Here is a 23,367-nt window from a genome sequence, read left to right on the forward strand (position 1 = left end):
TCTGAGAATAGAGAACTACAAGATAATGCAAACCAGGGTTTGGGAACTAGTTTTTGATCTAGTTTGTGATCTAGTGTCCCTCCACAGACGGACCAGCAGATCACAAACTAGATCAAAAACTAGTTGGACCATCTAAAGGGTCCCCCTAGACCAGCTCCTGGACGGGCTGGGCGGAGGCCGGCCAAGGGGGACGGAGAGGCTATTTTTAAAGGTGGGGGTCGGATGTGGTTGGAGGCTCTGGGCGGGGCCACTAGGTGATGGAGTTGCCGGGCGGGCAGGGAGGTCATAAATACGTAGCTGAGGTGGTTCCTCCGGCACTCCTCCACCCTCGCCGCCGCGCTACACCTCCTGACACTCAGATCCACACCAGGTGAGCTTCCTCTCCTCCTTCCTCTTCCTCTTGTACTTTCTCTGCACACACGGAGGCAGAACTCCACCCAGATAGGGGTTAGGAGTCTGACCCACATGGGCTGTAGGATGCATGTCCAGCTCTACCCAGATGGGTGTAGGTAGACGTAGGTCAGTACCTTTTGTAGTTCCAGGAGTCCAGCTCTGCCCAGATGGGTGTAGGTAGACGTAGGTCAGTACCTTTTGTAGTTCCAGGAGTCCAGCTCTGCCCAGATGGGTGTAGGTAGAGCAGGTCAGTCAGGCTGGCTTTGCGGCTGCGGGGTTGTTGATATGAAGACATCCCACATTACTGGGCTCTGTATTGATAAAGTTATTTGATTGTGAGTCCTTGTATTTCATGTTTAAGTGGTTGAATGTTATTCAGATGTCTTAAAATGCATGAAAACATGTATCCTAGCTAGCTCTATGGCTCTGTGCGTAAACACTGTTTATCTTCTATATGGGAACCTTTCTCTACATGAAATCCCTGGTTAGCGATTACCAATTAACACAGTCCAGCCAATGGAGAAGATAATGTTACTAATATAATGCTACCAAGCTGATATGAATCTGTTATTATAGAGGTATCCCTGAATAAACAAGGTATCCCTGGATAAACAATCATATTCAAGTTTATATTAAAGCACATTTTTCTAACATGAAACATAATATCGCAAAATATAGGTCATTGAAGATCAATTTTTTTCAGAAATTGCTTTTGGTAATATTTAGGTCCAGTTGATATTTTAGATGCAGCCATTTCTATTCCATTAAGTGGATAAGACATCATGACCGAGGAGTTGAGGTTCATTCCAGTCCTGAGGAGGGGGTCTGTGGTGTTTGGGTTTGGCCCCCATCAGAGCCCGCTAAGGGGGGGTCTGGGGTGAAACGTGGGTTTGATGCCGGGTTAAGGATCCGGAGTACAGTCGTGTGTGTGTGTGTGTGTGTGTGTGTGTGGGGGGGGGGGGGGGGGGGGGTTCTGGCCTGGGGGTCCCACCAGGGGAGGTAATCCCCCCTAGAAGACGGAGTCCTTTGGACATCTGGGGGGGGGGGGGGGGGGTCTTGAGGGCGGGCCCCTGGTGGAGCGGGTGGAGGTCCTCTCAGATGCTGAGGGAGGAGGTGGTGTAGAGTTTCCTCTAAGTGGAGACTTCATCACCACGGAGGACAGGAACATTCCCGGGCGGCTTCTTGGGGGCCCGCATTCTGTTCTAGGGGCTTCTGTGCTAATGGCCCCTGTTCTGCTCTGTTCGGTTATAATGGCCATTAATGTATTCTAATCCCCATAACGCTTCTCTCCTTCTGTCTGCTCTCCTTCTGTCTGTTCTCTCCTCTGTCTGTTCTCTCCTTCTGTCTGTTCTCTCCTCTGTTCTCTCCCTCTGTCTGTTCTCTCCTCTGTTCTCTCCCTCTGTCTGTTCTCTCCTCTGTTCTCTCCCTCTGTCTGTTCTCTCCTCTGTTCTCTCCCTCTGTCTGTTCTCTCCTTCTGTCTGTTCTCTCCTTCTGTCTGTTCTCTCCCTCTGTCTGTTCTCTCCTCTGTTCTCCCCTCTGTCTGTTCTCTCCTGTCTGTTCTCTCCTCTGTTCTCTCCTCTGTCTGTTCTCTCCTTCTTTCTGTTCTCTCCTCTGTTCTCTCCCTCTGTCTGTTCTCTCCTCTGTTCTCTCCCTCTGTCTGATCTCTCCTCTGTTCTCTCCCTCTGTCTGATCTCTCCCTCTGTCTGTTCTCTCCTCTGTTCTCTCCTCTGTTCTCTCCTCTGTTCTCTCCCTCTGTCTGTTCTCTCCTTCTGTCTGTTCTCTCCTTCTGTCTGTTCTCTCCCTCTGTCTGTTCTCTCCCTCTGTCTGTTCTCTCCTTCTGTCTTCCAGGTGTTCAGTAAACGTCGCCAAGATGTCGGAGTAAGTCATGTTCTTCTCTTCTTCTTCATGTTCTTCTTCATCAAATGTCCGTCAGGAGTTGAGCGTTTCATGAGAGTCAGAGAGTCAGACGTGTCTTGCTTAATCCAGCTACTGCTGTTGTGGAATACCAAATGTACTGTTTTTATAAATATAATATTTATTACTTAATTCTTATTACTTTTAACTTCAATATATCAAATATTTGTTCTTTCTTTTAGGAAGAAGATGTCATCCAGTCGCAAGCATCATCTCAAGGTAAAGTAAAGTCGTGTTCGGGGACCATCCTAATGTTCTCCAGACCATCGTGTGGTGGTCATGTTCTCAGACCATCGGTATGTTCTCAGACCGTCGTGTGGTGGTCATGTTCTCAGACCATCGGTATGTTCTCAGACCATCGTGTGGTGGTCATGTTCTCAGACCATCGGTATGTTCTCAGACCATCGTGTGGTGGTCATGTTCTCTATCATGTGGTCGTCATGTTCTCCATCATGTGGTCGTCATGTTCTCCATCGTGTGGTCGTCATGTTCTCAGACCATCGTGTGGTCGTCATGTTCTCCATCGTGTGGTCGTCATGTTCTCCAGACCATCGTCATGTTCTCAGACCATGGTGTGTGAGGAGCATTAGGCTGAGTCTCCTTCTCCCTAGAGCTTGATGCTGGCCATCGGTAAAGACCTCCTGGAGCAGGAGGAGAAGGAGCAGGAAGAGGAGAGGGAGCGCTACATGGAGGAGCACTGCCCGGCCCCGATTCTCCCCAGGACCATGCAGGAGCTGCAGGTTCACCTCCTCTTCTTCCTTGCTCCTTTGTGTTGGCTCGTGGTGGTAGTGTCTTCTTGATGTGTTGGTTGTGTTCATCTGTGTTGTGTTGTTTTGTAGCAAGAGTTGTGTTGTACTGGTGGAGTGTATTATGGTGTGGATTATAGGAGACATAGGTGTAGGTGTGTGTGTGTGTTTGTGTTATAGAAGATGTGTGTGTGTGGGGGTGTATTGTTTGTGTTATAGGAGAAGTATAGTAGTGTTTATATTCTGTGTTACAGGAGGTGTATGTGTCTGTGTTACAGGAGATGTGTAGCAGTGTGTGTGGGTTACAGGAGATGTGTGTGTTACAGGAGGTGTGTGTGTTATAGGAGATGTGTAGCAGTGTGTGTGTGTGTGTGTGTGTGTGTGTGTGAAACAGGAGGTGTTTTTGTGTGTGTGTGTGCTACAGGAGGTGTGTGTGTGTTTGTTACAGGAGATCTGTAGCAGTGTGTGTTACAGTAGGTGTGTGTGTGTCTGTGTTACAGGAGATGTGTCGAGGGGTTCATCACAACATAGAGACGATTGATGAGGAGAGATACGACCTTGAGATGAAGGTCAACAAATGCAACAAGGAGGTAAAGTCATCTCCTAGCCCCTTATCGCCTCGTCTCCTCATCTCCTCAATGCTAGCATGACCAGTCCCCGGTAGTACCCAACACCATATAGATCTTTATATATATATATATATTAGGGGTGGGACGAGATCTCGTGCCACGAGATCTCGCGAGATTAAACTCAACGATATTACCCGTCGCGTTAAAAATCTGTCTCGCAAGATTTGTGAGCTATCCAAACTTCTATCTGTGGCCTGAAGGGGCAGTAATGCGCCTTTGCTACGTCTAGTCTGCCAGAACCTTACGAAGGAGAAGGAAAAGAAGAAGAGGAGGAGAAGGAGGGGAAGCGGGGGAAGCAGGGGAAGCAGCCATAGGCAGCCAGAATGACGTCGGAAAATACCCGTATTACCGTTGAAGATGCCCCCGCCACTTTTAAATTATTTGTTTGGCAGCATTTTGGGTACCCGGCGGAAATTATGAATGGCAGTAGAGTGACTGGCAGTAGAGTGACTGTATATATATATATATATATATATATATACACACACGTATATATATTGATAGATAGATAGATCTCAATAGATATAGACATAGATAGAGATATGGATATAGATATAGAGAGATGTATATGGATAAAGATGAATAGTTGTATCTCGATAGATATAGATCTAGATAGATATATTTCACGAGGCACTACCGCTGGTGAGTCCCAACAGTTCTTGTCCTACAGATTGAGGACCTGAACATCAAGGTCCAGGACCTGAAGGGGAAGTTCAAGAAGCCGGTTCTGAGGAAGGTGCGCATGTCTGCTGACGCCATGCTGAAGGCCCTGCTGGGCTCCAAACACACCGTCAACATGGACCTGAGGGCCAACCTCAAGCAGGTCAAGAAGGAGGCCAAGGAGGAGGTGAGGAGCTCCTCAGATGTTAAGATGGTCCTAACGTTCCTGTCGCTGTTCCTGCCCCGTCCGTCGGTTTGAATATTCTATTGTTCTTATTATATCATATGCTCTGCCATGTGTCACTAAAACTTAACATCACATTGAATTTAAACAGTGTTTAACCAATTTGTTCAGTACCTCTAGTGAGTGTATTATATTATATTATATTATATTATATTATATTATATTATATTATATTATATTAGCGAGTGAGAGTTGTCTAAATGTCTGGGATGTTTCTGGTCTGAAGGACAAAGACCTCCGGGACGTCGGGGATTGGCGCAAGAACATCGAGGACAAGTCTGGCATGGATGGCAGGAAGAAGATGTTTGAGGCGGAGGCCTAGACCCCTTCGTCTTCATCATCTTCATCAAGATGATGAAGCTGATCCCAGCGTATTATGTTGCTTCGTCTTAATATCTGTCTTAGAAGAACGTCATCGAGTGTATGTCCCAGAATTAGCAGATTTTCATATTCAATCCATTGTAACTGTATAATTTAATAAATGGTTAACGCTGCTTCACGGGCCTGTATGTGTCAACACCACTATAGCTAACGTTCAAGTGAAGAACCGCTGGTCAGGCAGACAGCTTGTGAACAGACCTACACCAATTTAAACACTCTTTAAATTGACGTAGAGCGATGGGAGTACTATGTGGTGATGCGCTTCATAGAATCCACCTTGGAAATAATGACAGCAAATATGTTAGATGTCAGATGGGAGTGTGATCAGCCAATATAAGCCGAAAATCTGCCTACCTGTGTTTTAGTGACTCGACTGAATCTGGTCTTACTGAGTGGGCAGTAGGCTACTTAAGGGATCAGACTTACACTTTGAAACTGGAATTAGTTTAAGAATTAAAATCCACAGATTTTCAGTCTCTGAAGCTCCTGAACAGCTCCATTTTCTGTGGTAGGTCACCTTCATGTCTCATCAAGGATATCTTCCATCTTATGCTTTATACAGACTAATTAATATCACTATTTGTCTTCAACAGGTGGTGCGAGACCTTTACCCTCCAAGTCCTTCAACCTCAAGAGAAGAGCCTCATCCTCCAAGAGAAGAGTCTCACCCTCCAAGAGAAGAGCCTCACCCTCCAAGAGAAGAGCCCCCCCCCCCCTCAAGAGCCTCACCCTCCAAGAGAAGAGGCTCACCCTCCAAGAGAAGAGGCTCACCCTCCAAGAGAAGTGCCCCCCCCCTCAAGAGCCTCACCCTCCAAGAGAAGAGCCTCACCCTCCAAGAGAAGAGCCTCACCCTCCCAGACCTTCATCCTCCAGAGCTTCCATCCTCCACAGACCTGTCTCCAGCCAGACCCCTCCAAGGTAGGCCCCTCACCCATTTGCTCAGCCCTTACGTTGAACTCCTTTGATGAACTTGTTTCCTTAAAGGCCAGTTCCGTCACGCTAACGGAGGGTTTAGTGAATCCGGGACGGACCGGGACCGTAGTCTGATCACCTAGAGCAGGGATGGGCAACTGGCGGCCCGCGGGCCGCATACGGCCCGCATCCTCACTCAGTCAGGCCCGCACATAATTAAAAAGAATAATAATTAAAAAAATAAATAAAAAAATAAATAAAATAAAATAATAATAATAATTGATCGAGTTACAGAAAACTCAGTCAAAAAAGTCAGAAGAATTCATAGAATTCAAAGGCAAACCCATGCGTCTAGTTTGCTTAGAAACGATATCAGCCATTAAAGATATCCACTTAAGTCGCCACTACAACTACTACAACTGCAATGAATATCATGCTTCTTGGGTTTGAGTTCATTGAGTTGTTGCACTTAATGTTGGGCCACTGTTTTTCAGTTTTGTGGCAGCATTGAATGATGATGTATGTGCCCTTTGCACTGATAAAAATACCAACCATTCATGTGTCTTATTGGGCATGGAAAACGAAATGAATGTATGTTGGTTCAATTAACATACCGTACATAGGTTACGATCCTGGAAGATTTTTTAGGTAGTGGCCATCTACCAAATTCAAAATTGTGTAGCTTCTCTCGGCTCACGTTTAGTTGAAGTGTGCAGTCATGTGGCCCTCTGATGGTTATGATGAAAAATGTGGCCCTCTTTATCATGAAAGTTGCCCATCCCTGACCTAGAGCGTAACAGTCCTCATGATGTTAGCGTGTCCACTTAACTCATGATGTTAACATGTTAGTGGACCGTAGTCTGATCACCTAGAGCCTCCTGTCCTCTTAACTCATGATGTTAACATGTTAGTGGACCGTAGTCTGATCACCTAGAGCCTCCTGTCCTCTTAACTCATGATGTTAACATGTTAGTGGACCGTAGTCTGATCACCTAGAGCCTCCTGTCCTCTTAACTCATGATGTTAACATGTTAGTGGACCGTAGTCTGATCACCTAGTGCCTCCTGTCCTCTTAACTCATGATGTTAACATGTTAGTGGACCGTAGTCTGATCACCTAGAGCCTCCTGTCCTCTTAACTCATGATGTTAACATGTTAGTGGACCGTAGTCTGATCACCTATAGCCTCCTCTCCTCTCATGATGTTAATGTGTAAGAGGACCGCAGTCTGATCACCTAGAGCCTCCTGTCCTCTACCTCATTCGTCTATGGGGCTAGTTAGCTCATTTGTCTAACTCACTAGTTGAAATGGTTAGCTGTCCCTCGGTTAGTGTGGGGCTAGTTAGCTGATGGTTTGACGGGTCCAGACGGAGCAGAGGTCTAAGCCCTTGGCGCTCTGTCTGGTGAGGACTGAGATGAAGGGATGGTATGTGGTCTGATGGGGGGTGCATATTTAAAAGTGATGGAGTTGGCGGGATGTTCTAAGAAAGGGCGGGTTATTTATAATGGATTGGGGGGGAGGGGAGGGGAGGGGGGTCAGTGATGACACTGTACTGTATTTCATGACCTTGTCTGCCCATTGGTTTGAAGGATAATCCAACTCCATAAAGAGAAAGTCAGGGATTTAGCCGGCTAACTCCGAATGCAATATATAGTTTGCGGGCTGTAGGTCTGTGTGTCTCTGTGTCTGTCTCTGTGCAGTCTCTCGTCTCTCCAGTCCCACGGTAGGCCTGTTTACTCTGGTTAACCTTGTTATTGTTGCTGCTCACCTGAACCCAGATAGTTAGAGACCTGGGTATAATAACCAAACCTATTGGTCGGTTTGACCGCTAACTTTACTAACATAAGGTGTATGTGGAGTCTGAGTGTCTTGCAGATGGAGGCTGGTTGAAGTGACTCCTGATAGGGACGAGGCGTGGTGTGAGTGTCGCGGCAGCCAGCTGATGCTAAACAGCTTCCTGTCATTTGATCTCAGAGAAATTGTGTTTTATTCTTCAGCGTGACGGAGGTGCCTCAGACCTCGTACATCAAGGAGAGGGTGCTTTGTTTTAGAGCAATTTTTTGTTTGGCTGTTAGCAAATAATGAAACGCCAACTGTGTTTACCATTCTAGTGGGGACTGGTTTTATGATGTGTTCTGTGTTTACCAGTATCGGGGACTGGTTTCATGTTGTTGTCTGTGTGTTTACCAGTAGTGGGGACTGGTAGTGGGGACTGGTTTCATGTTGTCGTCTGCACGTTAGCAGCGGTTAGCTCTACGATGTGATAATGGTCTCTGGTTCGTCTCGAGGGGAAATGGTTAAGAGGAGCGAAGGTTTGGAGGTCAACACCTCAGAAAGTCGACACCCCTCTGAGAGCCATCCTCCACCCCTCTGAGAGCCATCCTCCACCCCTCTGAGAGCCATCCTCCACCCCCTCTGAGAGCCATCCTCCACCCCCTCTGAGAGCCATCCTCCGTTGCTTGCCCTGCGGTCGACGGCTGGTGGACCTGGTTCCGGACCGAACCCTGGACTGGTCCTGGACCGGACCCTGGACCGGACCCTGGACTGGTCGGTCTCGAGGGGGCCATCAGGGCAGCGGGGTCAGAGTAGGAGACGCTCCCTGGTTCTCAGGTAGAAAGGTTCCGACCCTGACCCCCCAGGGAGCTGATTGGTGCCCCTAAATGTGCCGTCCAGTGTACTTTACTCCCCCTTTGTGTGGCACGGTCGGAGATTAGCCGAACACAGAGCTGGAGAAGACGTCCTGGTGGAGGTGGACCTCCTTAAGACCTACTGTTGGGCCTGGGAGGAGACAGCTGCTCCCTCCGGGTTATTTTCCGTTCTCTCGTCTCTGGGATTCTCCACGAGCCGAGGGGTCTGGTTACCGCCAGCCTCCCACCACACAACACACAACACATCCACAACAATCCCCCCGCCCGCCCCCACAGACCCCCCCCGGCCGGCCCCATCTCCAGGGAGACCTCGAGTCAAGGTCGAAGGAGGCGTGGGGATTACCTGGCCGGCTAGCCTTACTGACACCATGTGATGTTCTCCCATGGTGTCTGGAGATCCCGGACGTTCCCGGGCGTTCCCGGACGTTCCCGGACGTTCCCGGGCGCGTTGGGCCTGGCTGTAGGAGGCCGCCGGGTGTTCAGGAGTTTTGTTCCGCTGGTGAAGTCAGGGTTTGTTTGTGGAAAGGGAACCAGCAGCTGTGGCTCCAGGAATAGAGCTCTAATCTACCGGCGCTCCGCGGAGGCTCAGGGGATTTACCGCCTATTCCAAATATCCTCTCTGTTCTGGAGGTCTGCTCCCGCCTCTCTGAAGTACTGTCAAGTGCTGCCACGTCTGGGGTTACAGAGTCCACACAGCAGGGGCCGCGTCCGCCAGATGCGAGTTGGGGTTCCTCTGGGGAGCAGGGCAGCAGCCCCGGGAGGGGGGAGGAGTTTTAACAGTATCACAGTGGCTGTAGCAACGTCGATCCACTGAAACCCTGAAACGTGGCCACAGCCTAGCAGATGCTAAGCTAGCACATGCTAACCTTGACAAATCTCGGTCACAACATGTTGATTTATAATGTTGTCAAATGTGTGTAAATGCGTGATATGTGAAAGTTGTAGAAAGTCTTTCCCGAGAGGGCAGTATTTAGTTAGATCCTTTGTCAGAATATAACGAATTGTAATGCATTGTTGTTTAGGGAGGCTTTTTAAGAGCAGGTAGGGGTTAGACGGTACAGAGACAGGTAACTCAGGAGCAGGTAGGGGTTGGACAGTAATTGATATATACTCCTCTAATACCTCAGTCTATGGATGCTTCAGGGGGGTCTGGATCGTTACACTTGGGTGTCTGACTCCCAGCTGAACGTTCTGGGTTCGATCCCCAATGTACTTATAGGCATCCTAGACTAAGCTGAGCCCTAACCCTTACCTGCACCTTAATGACATGTGCCTGTACTGTCAAACCCTTACCTGTACCTTAATGACCTGTTTCTGTACTTATTGTAAGTCTCTATAAATTACAAATCTTCTCATTTGAATTTTTCATCTTGGTCAGGCTGGTGTTATTAATGTTACCGATGTGAATAATAACTCAACACTGCTGTGCTACCTCAACAGGAAGTGGGGAATACGGATCATCCAAGATGGCGACCGAGTGAGTACTCTGTCTACATCTAAGATTGCGTTTCCCTTCCTCATGTCCAGAATCACTAACTGTGTCCGTGTGTTGCAGGAAACGGATGTCGTCCAGCCGCAAGCACAACGTGAAGGTGAGGACGTACGCCTCGTCCGCACCCTATAGAGGGGCCTAGTCAGCCTCTAGGGGCAGGAGGTTGAGGGCAGACAGCATAGTGGGCATGGAGCCCACAATGGCCTCTAGAGCTGCTCGGCTCCAGCCCGCGGTCGCCTCACAGCGTACCGTGGATCAATATGTCTCCCTTGCGTTGGACGTATTATCCAAAAGTCTTACAATACCTTAAGGGCAGACGTTCTTCACCAGGAATCAAACCCCTGGCCCCGGCTGTGTTAATGCCTTGCTCCAGGGCTCCAGGCTCCTCCTCCCCCCCCCCCACACACACACACACACACACTCCTAGTCCTTAGCATTATCTTACCTTACCACCATATACTGTTATTTCTCTTACTTCTGACAAATGGACTTCGCTTTGGATAAAAGCGTCTGCTAAACGCCCTCAATGTAAAATGTAAATGTAAACCGGGCTTATTCTGAAGGAGAATCTTTTTTACTAAGAAATGTGACGGGATGCTGTTGTGATGTCATGGCAGAGCTGCATGCTGACCGTGGCCAAGGAACTGCTGGAGGCTGAGGCCGTGGTGAAGGCAGAGGAGAGGGACAAGTTCCTGCAGGACAACTGTCCTCCCCTCGACGTGCCCTACTCCAGAGAGGAGCTCACAGTGAGTACTAGTACTGCACACAGTACACACAGTACTACTGTCCTCTAGACCGGCCCAACTCCAGGGAGGAGCTCACAGTGAGTACTAGTACTGCACACAGTACACACAGTACTACTGTCCTCTAGACCGGCCCTACTCCAGAGAGGAGCTCACAGTGAGTACTAGTACTGCACACAGTACACACAGTACTACTGTCCTCTAGACCGGCCCTACTCCAGAGAGGAGCTCACAGTGAGTACTAGTACTGCACACAGTACACACAGTACTACTGTCCTCTAGACCTCCCCTACTCCAGAGAGGAGCTCACAGTGAGTACTAGTAAAACTGCACACAGTACTACCGTCCTCCAGAGAGGAGCTCACAGTGAGTATTAGTAGCAGTAATTCTACACATAGTACACACAGTACTACTGTCCTCTAGACCTGCCCTATTCCCAGAGCCCCAACAGAGGAACAACATAGTACTGTGGTACCAGTACCAAGTACCTCAGTACCAAGATAAATACTGGTTTTCCTCTAGGAGCCCTACAGGTTAACTGGGAACATTGGAGTTCGAACCCAGAACCCTTCAGCTGGGAGTGAAACACCCTGACCAGTACACTAGCTTACCAGTTCACTAGCTTACCAGTTCACTAGCTTACCAGTTCACTAGCTTACCAGTACACTAGCCAACCAGTTCACTGGCCAACCAGTACACTAGCCAACCAGTACACTTGCTAACCAGTACACTAGCTTACCAGTACACTAGCTTAGCAGTACACTAGCTAACCAGTACACCTGCTTACCAGTAAAAACTATCGATAGTTATCATCTTGTTTGCCCACAGGAACTCTGTCTGTTGCTCCACGACGAAATCAACCTGGGGGAAGAAGAGAAGTACGGCATCGAGTTTAAACTGGGCCTGGTTCTGAACGAGGTGGGAACCCTCGCACAAACCACACACAGCACTCAGCTAGTTCTCAGCGAGTACTGACGTGAACATACATAGCACTCACCTAGTTGTCGCTGTTGAACACCATTAGTACATACCTAGTACACATATTGAACCCATTCCATGTTTGCTAACTATTCTTTCGCGCCGAAGGTCAGAGATCTCAACATCAAGATTGTTGATCTGAGAGGGAAGTTCAAGAAGCCCAAACTGAAGAAGGTGCGCATGTCTGCTGACGCCATGCTGAAGGCCCTGCTGGGCTCCAAACACACCGTCAACATGGACCTCCGGTCCAACCTCAAGCAGGTCAAGAAGGAGGTCAAGGAGGAGGTGAGAGTCTCCTCATATTGTCAGGACATTCCAGCTCAGACCTTCTGGTCCGGGTTAAGAGATACCTTCTGGTGTGGACCAGATTAAGCGTTAACTTCTGGTCTGTTTAAGAGATACCTTCTGTTCTGGTTAAGAGATACCTTCTGGTCTGGTTATGAGATACCTTCTGGTCTGGTTAAGAGATACCTTCTGGTCTGGTTAAGAGATACCTTCTGGTCTGGTTAAGAGATAAGTTCTGGTCTGGACCAGGTTAAGGAAACCTTCTGGTCTGGACCAGGTTAAGAGATACCTTCTGGTCTGGTAAAGAGATACCTTCTGGTCTGGACCAGGTTGTCAGTGAGTGAGTGTGTCTGTGTGTGTGTTAACACAATGCTCATGTGTGTGAGCACCATGCTTGTGTGTGTGTGTGTGTGTGTCTGTGTGTATGTGTGTGCGCATCGTTCTCATGTGTTTGTTGCTCTGCAGGACAAGCAGCTGAGGGATGTGGGCGACTGGCGTAAGAACATCGAAGACAAGTCTGACAGGAAGAAGATGTTCGACAGTTAAAAATTGAGAAAGCTGATTGGTTGCTGGATGGTTAAAACTACGTGATTGGTTGTTTGAAATGAGAATCAGACGGTATTCTAAACTGCGTTTATCTAAAGAACCACAAAACCTTTTAGTCAGAAGACTTCTTCAAATACGTTATTATTTATGAACCTAAAATTTAATTTTGAATAACAATTTCTTTTTCTGAGAATGATATTGCAAATTTAGTGAGAAATTTAAATGAATAAAGAAAGTAATACTTTGAGAATTTTCTTTCAAATTGTTTTTTTTGGATCTCAAGTCAAGTTTACAGATTGTTTTTTGAAAAGTTCTCTAAAAGAGAAGATGCCAAGGAAATGTCTAAATGCAGTTGGAATTCCTTGATGTAAAGATTTGAATTCATGACTACATGTCTTCTTAAGTTGGTCAACATTGTCCTGTATTTGAAGAACTGTAGAACAATATCTCTTCAATGTATTTTGTTTTATTCTTGAGATTAAAAACAAATGTTTTACGGTCCCCTTGTTTGGTAGTCCTGTGTTGTCACCATGCAGTGAAGAACATCTTCTGCTCCAAGTCTTAACCAATCACTGCGCGTCATCCCAAGAGCTGGCACCAGCAACCTTTTCTGATCGGCTATAACGGGACCAGATGATCTCATTCGCAGCAGTTTGCGCCAGTCAGAAACAGTGGTTGTAGTAGCGTGGTTCCATTAGTGGTGGCACTGCCCTGCTGTTTGGGTTATGTGTTGCTTTGTAGTTTAAGGTCGAGACCCCAGAAGGGGATGGAACCGAGGGCTCCGTAGTCCCTCACGGTAACGTAGCAGTAGGTTAAAAACGCCTATCAGCAGTGAGATCACCAGGGTTCAGATTCCAGCATTACTACTCTTCAAACCAGGACTCATCAACCCAGGGCTCTTCACCTCCACCACTGCCAGGTAGGTCACCTCCGTCTCCTGGAATTGAGGGGCTGCTTCCCTACACCAGCTCAAACTTCTTGTCTTCTTGTGTTCCTGCAGACGGTGGCTCCGCTGTGGAGGAGATCTGGAAGGGAGGAGAACCTGGAAGGCTACGGTCTGAAGGATGCTGGAGGGGAAGAGGTTTGTTTGGAGGAATGGTGAGCTCTCGTACAACACAAAACTACAAAGCAATATCTAGAACATCAATCTTCTCCAACTGAGCCAGAAGAATATCAGAATATCAGGGTACAAATCAATAGCAATTCCTCTTCAGTGTCAATCTGTCCTAGGACCAACTGGGTTGTGTTTCCTAACGATGGTTCAGTGTCCTGCCAAGAGTAATGGGTCCTAACGAGGGTTATGGGTCCTAACGAGGGTTATGGGTCCTCACGAGGGTTATGGGTCCTAACGAGGGTTATGGGTCCTAACGAGGGTTATGGGTCCTAACGAGGGTTATGGGTCCTCACGAGGGTTATGGGTCCTCACGAGGGTTATGGGTCCTAACGAGGGTTATGGGTCCTCACGAGGGTTATGGGTCCTCACGAGGGTTATGGGTCCTAACGAGGGTTATGGGTCCTAACGAGGGTTATGGGTCCTCACGAGGGTTATGGGTCCTCACGAGGGTTATGGGTCCTCATGAGGGTTAGGCGTCCTAACAAGGGTTGAGGTTCAGACAGGCGTGTCGGTGCTCTCCAAGGAGTCTTGTGTTTCGGGGTACTCCGATCGGCCCTCCAGGTTATAAATAGCCCTGATGAGACCACCAGCAGCTGCTCTGCCCCGGTGGACATTACCCTCCCTTCGTAGAGCTGTGGATCCCTGGAGATCAGGCACACTATTAGGGCATGGGAAAGTATTCCAACCATCCCACTCGCCCAGAAGTTCAGTCAAACCCACAGACAATGGTTTACATAGCTGTCTCACCACACTAGGATGTAGAGCTGTCTAGCATAGCATGTCGCACCCCATGAGCCCCTCTACAGGTGAGCCGCTCTACAGGTGAGCCCCTCTACAGGTGAGCCCCTCTACAGGTGAGCCCCTCTACAGGTGAGCCCCTCTACAGGTGAGCCCCTCTACAGGTGAGCCGCTCTACAGGTGAGCCCCTCTACAGGTGAGCCCCTCTACAGGTGAGCTAGCTCTGACTTGCTCCCTAGTGACCGTTCTCTGAAGTCACTGTCAGTCTGTTTGGTATATACTGTATATATATTCTATAAAATGATATGATGATATAAATGACTAAATCGTGAATTGTGAAGCAGAATCCATTTATGCGATGAACTTAGTTCTCTTCATATAACATCTTCTAAGCTCATTATAGATGTTGTTTCATAAATCATCCATGTTTAGAATGAAGAGTAGATGTCTGAAGGGTGTCAGTCGTCTGGATATTTATGACTGTTGGCTCGGAAAATGAATCTGTTATTTATGGCTTCAGCTCTTTCGCTTTCCCCTCCTTATGCAAACGTACACACACGCACACGCAATACACAGACACACATTCTACACACACACACACACACACACACACACACACACACACACACACTATACACACTAAATAGTACACTACACTCACGCACTCACTCACTCACTCACTCACTCACTATACACACACATACACACTATACACACACACATACACACTATACACACACGCATACACACTATACACACACACACACACACACACACAGCATATACACACACAACATACATTCAGGGGGGCTCATATGGTAGCAGCTAATGTAAACCTTTGGCATTCCAGAGGAAACGGACACTGCATGGTTGACACTCCAACATGGCCGCTGTCTGCACCTCGCAGGGAGCTGTCAGTGATGGGCAGCACAAGTCACTCCTAACCTAGCGCTAACAGGCCTGGTCTCTACTCAACTAACGCTCAACTCATGCTAGCCTAGCCTGCTCACTCCTCACCTAAGGCTCAACTGATGCTAGCCTCGCCTAGCCACTACCCATAAACACTAGCCTCACGCTTACAGCATGCTAGGCGCTTCAGTCAGCCCAGCTCTGTGTTGGTGGTCGTACTGATACAGTGCCAGTACAGTACTGGTTCAATGTTTACTCCTGCACTGGAACTGTCCTGATACTTTGCATACAGTACCAGTACAGTACTGGAACTGTCCTGATACTTTGCATACAGTACCAGTACAGTACTGGAACTGTCCTGATACTTTGCATACAGTACCAGTACAGTACTGGTTCGAGCCCTTCTGATCCCAGTCCCAGCGTTCGTTCCCATAAAAGGACCCAGTTTGGCGGTCCGACCTGAACCAGGGTGCGATGGTATTTCTGCTGGTTTAGCCGCAGGGTAACGCGATGCTAGAGGATTAGATTATTTATTTGATCATCATTTTAAACCAGAGCGGCCCGGCTGCCAGGTGGCGTTGCCAAAGCTCCTGAGGGGAAACACGACACTCATCAGAGATCACAAGTATTTATAGACTCCTCTTTTATACGACAGAGGGATGTTTACCAGCCTGCCGTCTTTCAGGGGGTTCTGCTACGGCTTCATGCTGATGAGGCTGAGTTCAGCATCCAGCTGTTGCTGCTGAGGCGGCAGGCGCCAAACTATTCAGACGTTTAGCTCCTCAAAGATCTGATCTGTAACTCCTGGATCTTAACGAACAGCCGGGAACCCCCCTGCCCCCACCTCCGCCCCCCCTCCCCTGCCACCACCTTCGCCCCCACCCCGCCCCCGGGACCACAGCCCTGCTTATAGAAAGTGCTGATGCAGCTTCAGGCGGAGAACAGATTACTGCAGAAGAGGAGAGAGTTGAACATGGAGTGATGGAGACGAGAGAAAGGCCTTTGTTATTAATAACCGATTATTTTAGGTCCTGCCCGACAGCAACTGGTCCTGTTGAAGATCAGATGACTTAAACACAGAGGAGGAAGGTACTGGCACTGCATGGAGACACACTCATCAATAATCAATCCATACTCACCAAAGTAGGAACCATAACTGAGTGTTTTTCCCTTCCAACGCTAACATCTGAATCACCTGAGCGTTGAACACCCCCCTGGACCCCCGTCCACACAGAGCCAGCGTCTCTCTCCTCTCTCTCGCCGCCCCCTGTGCTCTGATCTCCATCTCCTCAGCGGTCTCATTCTTATACACCCCCCCCCCCCCCCCCCCCCACCCCCCACAGACTCACCCCCCACCCCTGCTCTGCGCTCCAGGAGGTATCTGGTTCGTCCCCGCTGGCACGCGGCCGTGATATTTCAGGCGCTGCCGGGCGTGGGTCTGAGGAGACATCATCTCCATAAAGAGGAGAGCCAGCTCCTTATTTGATCTGATATAAACCCAGTGGAAACTCTCCTGCTGCCTCAGTGTGTCCCTGAGTCTCTAAGGTCCTCCTCCTTCTCTTCTCGTCCTCAAGGTGAGAGCGGCTCCTTGCGGTTCTGAGGGCGGCCAGGGGTCTGTGGTCTGGGTCTGGGCTGGAGATATGGAGGTCTGAGGTCTGGGCTGGAGGTCTGGGGTCTGGCCTGGGGGTCTTAGGGTCTGAGGCCTGAGCTGGAGGTCTGGGATGGGAAGTAGAATCTTGTGGGTTAACAGTGTGTTTCTTAGAGTATTGGAGTGTTGGAGTGTTGGAGTGTTTGAGTGTTTGAGTGTGTGTGTGTGTGTGTGTGTGTGTGTGTGTGTGTGTGTGTGTGTGTGTGTGTGTGTGTGTGTGTGTGTGTGTGTGTGTGTGTGTGTGTGTGTTTAAGGTATTGCGTTAGTTTGTGTTGTTGGTTTTTTTTAAAGAGTTGTTTTGAAGTATTGTGTTAATGTGTTTGTTATGTCTTCAAGTATTGTGTTGATGTGTTTGTGTTGGTATGTGTTCAAGTATTGTGTTGCAGTATTGTGTTAATGTGTGTACGTGTTAATATGTGTTGATATGTGTTCAAGTATTGTGTATTTGTTAGTGTGTTTGTAGTTGATTCAGTGTCTTGAGGACCCGTGTGTTCATGTCTGAGTGATGTTTGGTTTAATGAGCTGGCTCCAGGACTCGCGTTACACTAGCGTTCTCCTGTCCTCTCGAACGTCGATCTGATCCGTTCAGCTTCTGTCAGTCCGCTGAAAACCACAGTGAGGCTGAGAACCCCTGAGACATGAAGCTAACATTGGAGAACCACAGAGAGATGGGGTTTGGATGGGGCCTGGTGAGATTGTGGTCTGTTTTTTTTATTTGAAGGTTTCCTGTTCTGGCGTGAGGTGGTTCTATCTGGTGTGAGATGGTTCTGTAGAGTGGCATGGTTCTGTCTGTTTAGGAGTTGGTTCTGTAGGTTAAGATTGTTCTGTATGTTAAGATGGTTCTGTAGGTTAAGAGGATTCTGTCTTTTGAGGAGTTTGTTCTGTAGGTTAAGATGGTTCTGTAGGTTAAGAGGGTTCTGTCTGTTGAGGAGTTGGTTGTGGAGGTTAAGATGGTTCTGCCGGTTGAGGAGTTGGTTCTGTAGGTTAAGATGGTTCTGTAGGTTAAGATGGTTCTGTAGGTTAAGATGGTTCTGGAGGTTAAGATGGTTCTGGAGGTTAAGATGGTTCTGTCTGTTGAGGAGTTGGTTCTGGAGGTTAAGATGGTTCTGTAGGATAAGAAGGTTCTGTAGGTTAAGATGGTTCTGTAAAATGGTTAAACGTCACGTCATTGAAGATGTGCAGTGATTCAGAATGTAGGGAATCCAACCTATCCTCTAGCTTATTTCCTTTAAGCCTCAGTTCATCTTCAGGTTACTCACAGGGTGCTGTCTCTCCTGTTGAGGAACAAATGAAGTGCTCAGCGCTGTTACCTCATGAAACCATGGAAACATGTATAGAGGACAATAAATCGCTACATCTAGGTGGAGAATCTGAGCTCTGTGCTATATCCAGGTTAAGCTAGGTTGGGCTTCAATACCCCAGCGCTGATGCACTTCATGTGCTAGACCACCTGTAGGGCTGGAGCGCCTCTCCTGTTAGTGGTGCTTGTTAGCTGTGCTGTAGGGCTAGCCTGCGGCGCCTCCCGTTAGCCTTGCTGCAGCGCGACACCGCGGCGTGTCGGGTTGTTTAGTTTAGAACCCGATACCCCGGGGGATCCTGGTGTTGACGGACTGGTGGTCAGATCTGATGAGCTCAGGGTCCCCAGGGTGTCAGTCATATTTAGGGTGTAACTCTGATCTCCTCGCCTCACCCCCTCTCTCCTCTTCTTGTTTCCTTTCCTTCAGGCTTGGATCAACACAGACAGCCAAGATGTCAGAGTAAGTGAAGCTTTCTGTTGATAAAAACACTTAATAACCCCAGCAGTCTGAGCCCGCCCAAAATGTTACTTCTACACCCCATGTTCACCATCTCATCATGACCAAGTCATGACTTCACCAAATCACGAGTTCAACAATCATGACCTCACCAAATCATGACTTCACCTAATCATGACAATCTTATTTTTTTCTGAAAAAAAGCAAAAAGATGACATCGAGCCGCAGGCACCACCTGAAGGTACCTGTCTGTCTGTCTGTCTGTCTGTCTGTCTGTCTGTCTGTCTGTCTGTCTGTCTGTCTGTCTGTCTGTCTGTCTGTCTGTCTGTCTGTCTGTCTGTCTGTCTGTCTGCCTGTCTGAGTTTAGTTTCAGCCATGGTTTAATCCTGCCATGTGGCTGTGTTTGGTCGTATCGTTATTTACACACAGGGTTAGACAGTACAGAGACAGGTCATTAAGGAGCAGGTAGGGGTTAGACAGTACAGAGACAGGTCATTAAGGAGCAGGTAGGGGTTAGACAGGACAGAGACAGGTCATTAAGGAGCAGGTAGGGGTTAGACAGTATAGAGACAGGTCATTAAGGAGCAGGTAGGGGTTAGACAGTACAGAGACAGGTCATTAAGGAGCAGGTAGGGGTTAGACAGTACAGAGACAGGTCATTAAGGAGCAGGTAGGGCTTAGACAGTACAGAGACAGGTCATTAAGGAGCAGGTAGGGGTTAGACAGTACAGAGACAGGTCATTAAGGAGCAGGTAGGGGTTAGACAGGACAGAGACAGGTCATTAAGGAGCAGGTAGGGGTTAGACAGTACAGAGACAGGTCATTAAGGAGCAGGTAGGGGTTAGACAGTACAGAGACAGGTCATTAAGGAGCAGGTAGGGCTTAGACAGTACAGAGACAGGTCATTAAGGAGCAGGTAGGGGTTAGACAGTACAGAGACAGGTCATTAAGGAGCAGGTAGGGGTTAGACAGTACAGAGACAGGTCATTAAGGAGCAGGTAGGGCTTAGACAGGACAGAGACAGGTCATTAAGGAGCAGGTAGGGGTTAGACAGTACAGAGACAGGTCATTAAGGAGCAGGTAGGGGTTAGACAGTACAGAGACAGGTCATTAAGGAGCAGGTAGGGGTTAGACAGTACAGAGACAGGTCATTAAGGAGTATGCAGGGGTTGTAAAAATGATGGGCTGTTGAGTTTGATGTTGAGGAACTATCTAGCACAGCCCCCCCCCCCCCCCAGACGTGTTACACTCCTCTTCCAATAACAGTTGTGTTTATCCCCTCCCCCCGACCCTCACATACCCCCTGACCCCCCCCTACCCGGTCAGCGAGGGGGCGGGGCAGGCCAGGTGTCAGGGGGTTTGACTCCCTGTGGAGAAGCTCCGGGTTTGAACCCCAATGTCCCCAGTTTACCTGTAGGCCTCCTAGAGCAACATGACCCCTGACCCCTACCTGCTCCTCAGGACATTGCTCTGAGTTAGTGGATTGAGGCTTCTGCTGAATGTCAGAATAGCAAATAGTGGTAATCAGATACACCCCCCCTCCCCACCCCCGGGCAAATGTCTTGGACTCATTAGTCCAGGAATAGGCCTTCCTACGCAGAGACAGAGAGCGACAGCTGTCGAATCACTTCATCTTAGCTCCTCCTCCTCCTCCTCCTCTTCCTCCTCCTCCTTCTCCTCCTTGTCCTCCGTATCCCTCTCCTGCTCTCCTCATCACACTCTGATGGCGCCATCGAGTGGTGGAGCAGGGCCAGTCCACCTCAGCTGTTCCTTCAGGATCTGAGCTGATCTTTGCCGTGTTTTGAACAGGCCATCCCGTTCCCTCGCCCCCTCCCTAGTGTACATTACATGGTGCACTATTTAGGGATTATGAATAGGGGGAACCAGACTAGTCATATCTTATCTTATCCGTTTGTTGTATAGGGGAACGGGTTAACCTAGCGATTGTTAGTGCTTGGCACTTGGTTCTTACTGTACTGACAGAGATATATTGTTGTTTCTCTTCTTCTGACAAATGGACTTATTGTAAGTCGCTTTGGATGAAAGTGTCTGCTAAATGCCCTAAATGTGGAACCAGGAGTCTATCAGTATGATTTGGAGTCGTGCTGTTGCAGTCGGCCAGGCTAATAGCAGTGGCTAGGCTAATGTCTGCGGCTAGGCTAATGTCTGCGGCTAGGCTAATGGCTGCGGCTAGGCTAACGGCATTGTGTTTCCTCTCTCCAGAGCTTGATACTCTCCATCGCCGCCGGCTGGCTGGCGCAGGAGAAGAAGGATGACATCGCGGCCAAGGAGGCCCACATGGCGGAAAACTGCCCCGCCCCCAACCTGAGTGGAGACCATGCCGCTCTCATGGTACGCTGGCTCTGTTAGCCCCTCCCTCACAGCCCCCCCCCCCACCCCACTCACAGGGCTCCTCAGTCCCCCTGTTATGCAACCCCCTATATAGAGTTGTACTGATACCATTATCGTAAATTCCTCTGATACTCGGGTATCGGTGAGTATGCAAGTCTCCGTGCCGATCCGATACCAACACATTACTCAGTTACTACACAGAGAACATCAAACACTACGGTGTTATGCTTCGTTCGTTAACGGTCAGAGGTGGAAATTCAGAATTGGAATCGCCTCGTCTCCGACCTACGTGCGTTCGAGCTACCAAGTTGGAAAAACATGGATGCCCATGCAAATGTATTATTATAATTATGGATTATAAATGTTAATTATCTACTCTAAACAGTGCTAACATGCTAAAAGCCGACTCCATGTTAGATAAGTTGTGCATTGAAACGTGTGTCAAGGACTATAAATCGCTACATTAAGGCGGAGAATCTGAGCTGTGTGCTCCATTCAGGTTAGCGCTAGGTCGGGTTTCGATACTCCATAGGACCACACGGGCTCGGCCTTTGAGGGGAATCCCAACTCTGTGTGTGAACAGGAAACCTGCAAGAAGATGGCAGCCCTCCTCGACCGTCTGGATGAGGAGCGGTACGACGTTGCGGCCAAAGTGGGCAAGGCCGACATTGAGGTACACAACCCTTCATCACCACACCCACCTACACCATCACCTAATAGCACCATAAGCAAACCTCACCCAATTGCACCATCACCAAACCACACCCACCTACACTATCACCAAACCACACCCACCTACTCCATCACCAAATCACACCTACTAACACCATCACCAAACCACACTCACTAGCAATATCCCCATCCCCTCACCCACTTACATTTTCACCACACCACGTCCACTAGCAACATCAACATCACCCACCCACTTACACCATCACCCCACCCACTTACACCATCCCAACATCCACTTACACCATCATCACACCCACTAGGACCATCATCACACCTACTAGCACTATCACCACACCCACTAGCACCATCACCGCAACCACTAGCACATCCTTCTCTAGAGCACCACCCCTAACAGCACCATCTCCGCCATGCCTCTCTCCCAGATTGAGGACCTGAAGATCAAGGTGGTGGACCTGGCTGGAGTGAAGAAGCCTGCCCTGAAGAAGGTGCGCATGTCTGCTGACGCCATGCTGAAGGCCCTGCTGGGCTCCAAACACACAGTCAACTTGGACCTGAGGTCCAGCCTCAAGCAGGTCAAGAAGGAGGTCAAGGAGGAGGTGAGTGTCGGAGGAGGAGGAGAACTGGTCCTGCTTGGTGTGTTGAGGCGCAGGAGGAGGCGGCGTTCTGAATGTCACTCTTTGTGTCCCGTAGCCCGCAGAGGCGGCTGGAGATTGGCGTAAGAACATTGAGGACAAGGCTGACAGGAAGAAGATGTTCGAGACTACCTAAACGACTCCTCCCCCGTTGTTCTTTTCTGGGCGCTCGTCACGTCACCGTTGGACAGTATCGGTGTCCGTATCGGTAGAGGCTCAGACTGTCTTCTGGCTGAACAAATCCTCCAGTGTCCTCCTGTTCCCTTGCTTGACGTTAACGTAGCAGAGATGTTGATGTTCCCTTGTGACCCACATAAAGAAACTGTTGTGATTTTAAGCCTGTCAGCGACATCTTGATTTGTTGCCTGTGCGATGCCACCTCACACCTCCCTATCGTACTGAAACCCAGTTTGAGCTAGACGAGATCACTTTCATTTCAGCAACATGAGTCTTAGATCTTAGTGAGAAGCACTAAGAAGATCTTTACACAGCACTCGTGACAATGTTTACATCACAAAAAGTCCTTTAACAGAGTTCAGAACATTCAAACTTCTGCGCAATAGGGATTTTTGAGCCAAAAACCAAACAACCAAAACCCTCCTCACAGAGCTGTTTGATCCTATCACTTAAAACAGAAGCCCTGAAATGAATGATCACACCCTGACCACGGCCCTTATCACCAACCTGTACCCTGCCCCTACCCCCTGAGCCCTAACCCTAACCCTTAGCACGGCTTGTACTCTATCCCTACCCCCTGAGCCCTAATCCTAATCCTATCACTACCCCCTAAACCCTAAAACAAATCAACCCTATAACCTGCACTCCTTAACCTAAAACCCTTAATTATCAAACCCCAAGAAATACAAAAAAAATACCTAAAACAGACTTGATGAATTGATTTAACCTGAAGATAAACACGTAAAATCACACCATATGCCATAAAATAAACAATCAAA

The 23,367-nt window shown here is 48.5% G+C and overlaps 2 protein-coding genes across 4 annotated transcripts; both read left to right on the forward strand.

Moving 5' to 3' along the window:
• Positions 1–266: 266 nt before the first annotated feature.
• LOC115550507 (troponin I, fast skeletal muscle) lies at positions 267–5,080 on the forward strand. The gene is made up of 7 exons (XM_030365603.1): positions 267–370; positions 2,242–2,271; positions 2,490–2,526; positions 2,919–3,047; positions 3,554–3,643; positions 4,353–4,529; positions 4,813–5,080. Exons 2-7 carry the CDS (start codon positions 2,264–2,266, stop codon positions 4,906–4,908), a joined length of 537 nt encoding a protein of 178 aa, XP_030221463.1. The 5' UTR covers positions 267–370; positions 2,242–2,263; the 3' UTR covers positions 4,909–5,080.
• Positions 5,081–5,473: 393 nt separating this feature from the next.
• Positions 5,474–22,748, forward strand: LOC115550504 (troponin I, fast skeletal muscle). Of its 3 annotated transcripts, none has more exons than XM_030365600.1 (7): positions 5,474–5,885; positions 9,968–10,004; positions 10,083–10,119; positions 10,637–10,765; positions 11,591–11,680; positions 11,849–12,025; positions 12,491–13,072. In XM_030365600.1, the coding sequence occupies exons 1-7, from the start codon at positions 5,489–5,491 to the stop codon at positions 12,569–12,571; spliced, it is 948 nt and encodes a 315-aa protein (XP_030221460.1). In that variant the 5' UTR covers positions 5,474–5,488; the 3' UTR covers positions 12,572–13,072. The 3 variants fall into 3 exon arrangements, with proteins under 3 accessions (XP_030221460.1, XP_030221461.1, XP_030221462.1); XM_030365601.1 differs by lacking the exon at positions 5,474–5,885 and adding an exon at positions 7,443–7,602; XM_030365602.1 differs by lacking the exons at positions 5,474–5,885; positions 9,968–10,004; positions 10,083–10,119; ... (2 more) ...; positions 11,849–12,025; positions 12,491–13,072 and adding exons at positions 16,740–16,906; positions 18,705–18,737; positions 18,939–18,975; ... (2 more) ...; positions 22,202–22,375; positions 22,470–22,748.
• The last annotated feature ends 619 nt before the right edge of the window (positions 22,749–23,367 follow it).

The sequence above is a fragment of the Gadus morhua genome, chromosome 9, assembly GCF_902167405.1.
Source record: "Gadus morhua chromosome 9, gadMor3.0, whole genome shotgun sequence".
Classification (NCBI taxonomy): Eukaryota; Metazoa; Chordata; class Actinopteri; order Gadiformes; family Gadidae; genus Gadus; species Gadus morhua.

Bases quoted from the DNA above. Each gene is read 5' to 3' on its own strand.
- LOC115550504 (XM_030365600.1), top strand. From the start codon at position 5,489: ATGTCTCATCAAGGATATCTTCCATCTTATGCTTTATACAGACTAATT. The intron at 10,005-10,082 runs GTGAGTACTCTG...CGTGTGTTGCAG, and splicing joins TCATCCAAGATGGCGACCGA to GAAACGGATGTCGTCCAGCC. The intron at 10,766-11,590 runs GTGAGTACTAGT...GTTTGCCCACAG, and splicing joins ACTCCAGAGAGGAGCTCACA to GAACTCTGTCTGTTGCTCCA.
- LOC115550507 (XM_030365603.1), top strand. The intron at 2,527-2,918 runs GTAAAGTAAAGT...CCTTCTCCCTAG, and splicing joins GTCGCAAGCATCATCTCAAG to AGCTTGATGCTGGCCATCGG. The intron at 3,048-3,553 runs GTTCACCTCCTC...TCTGTGTTACAG, and splicing joins GGACCATGCAGGAGCTGCAG to GAGATGTGTCGAGGGGTTCA.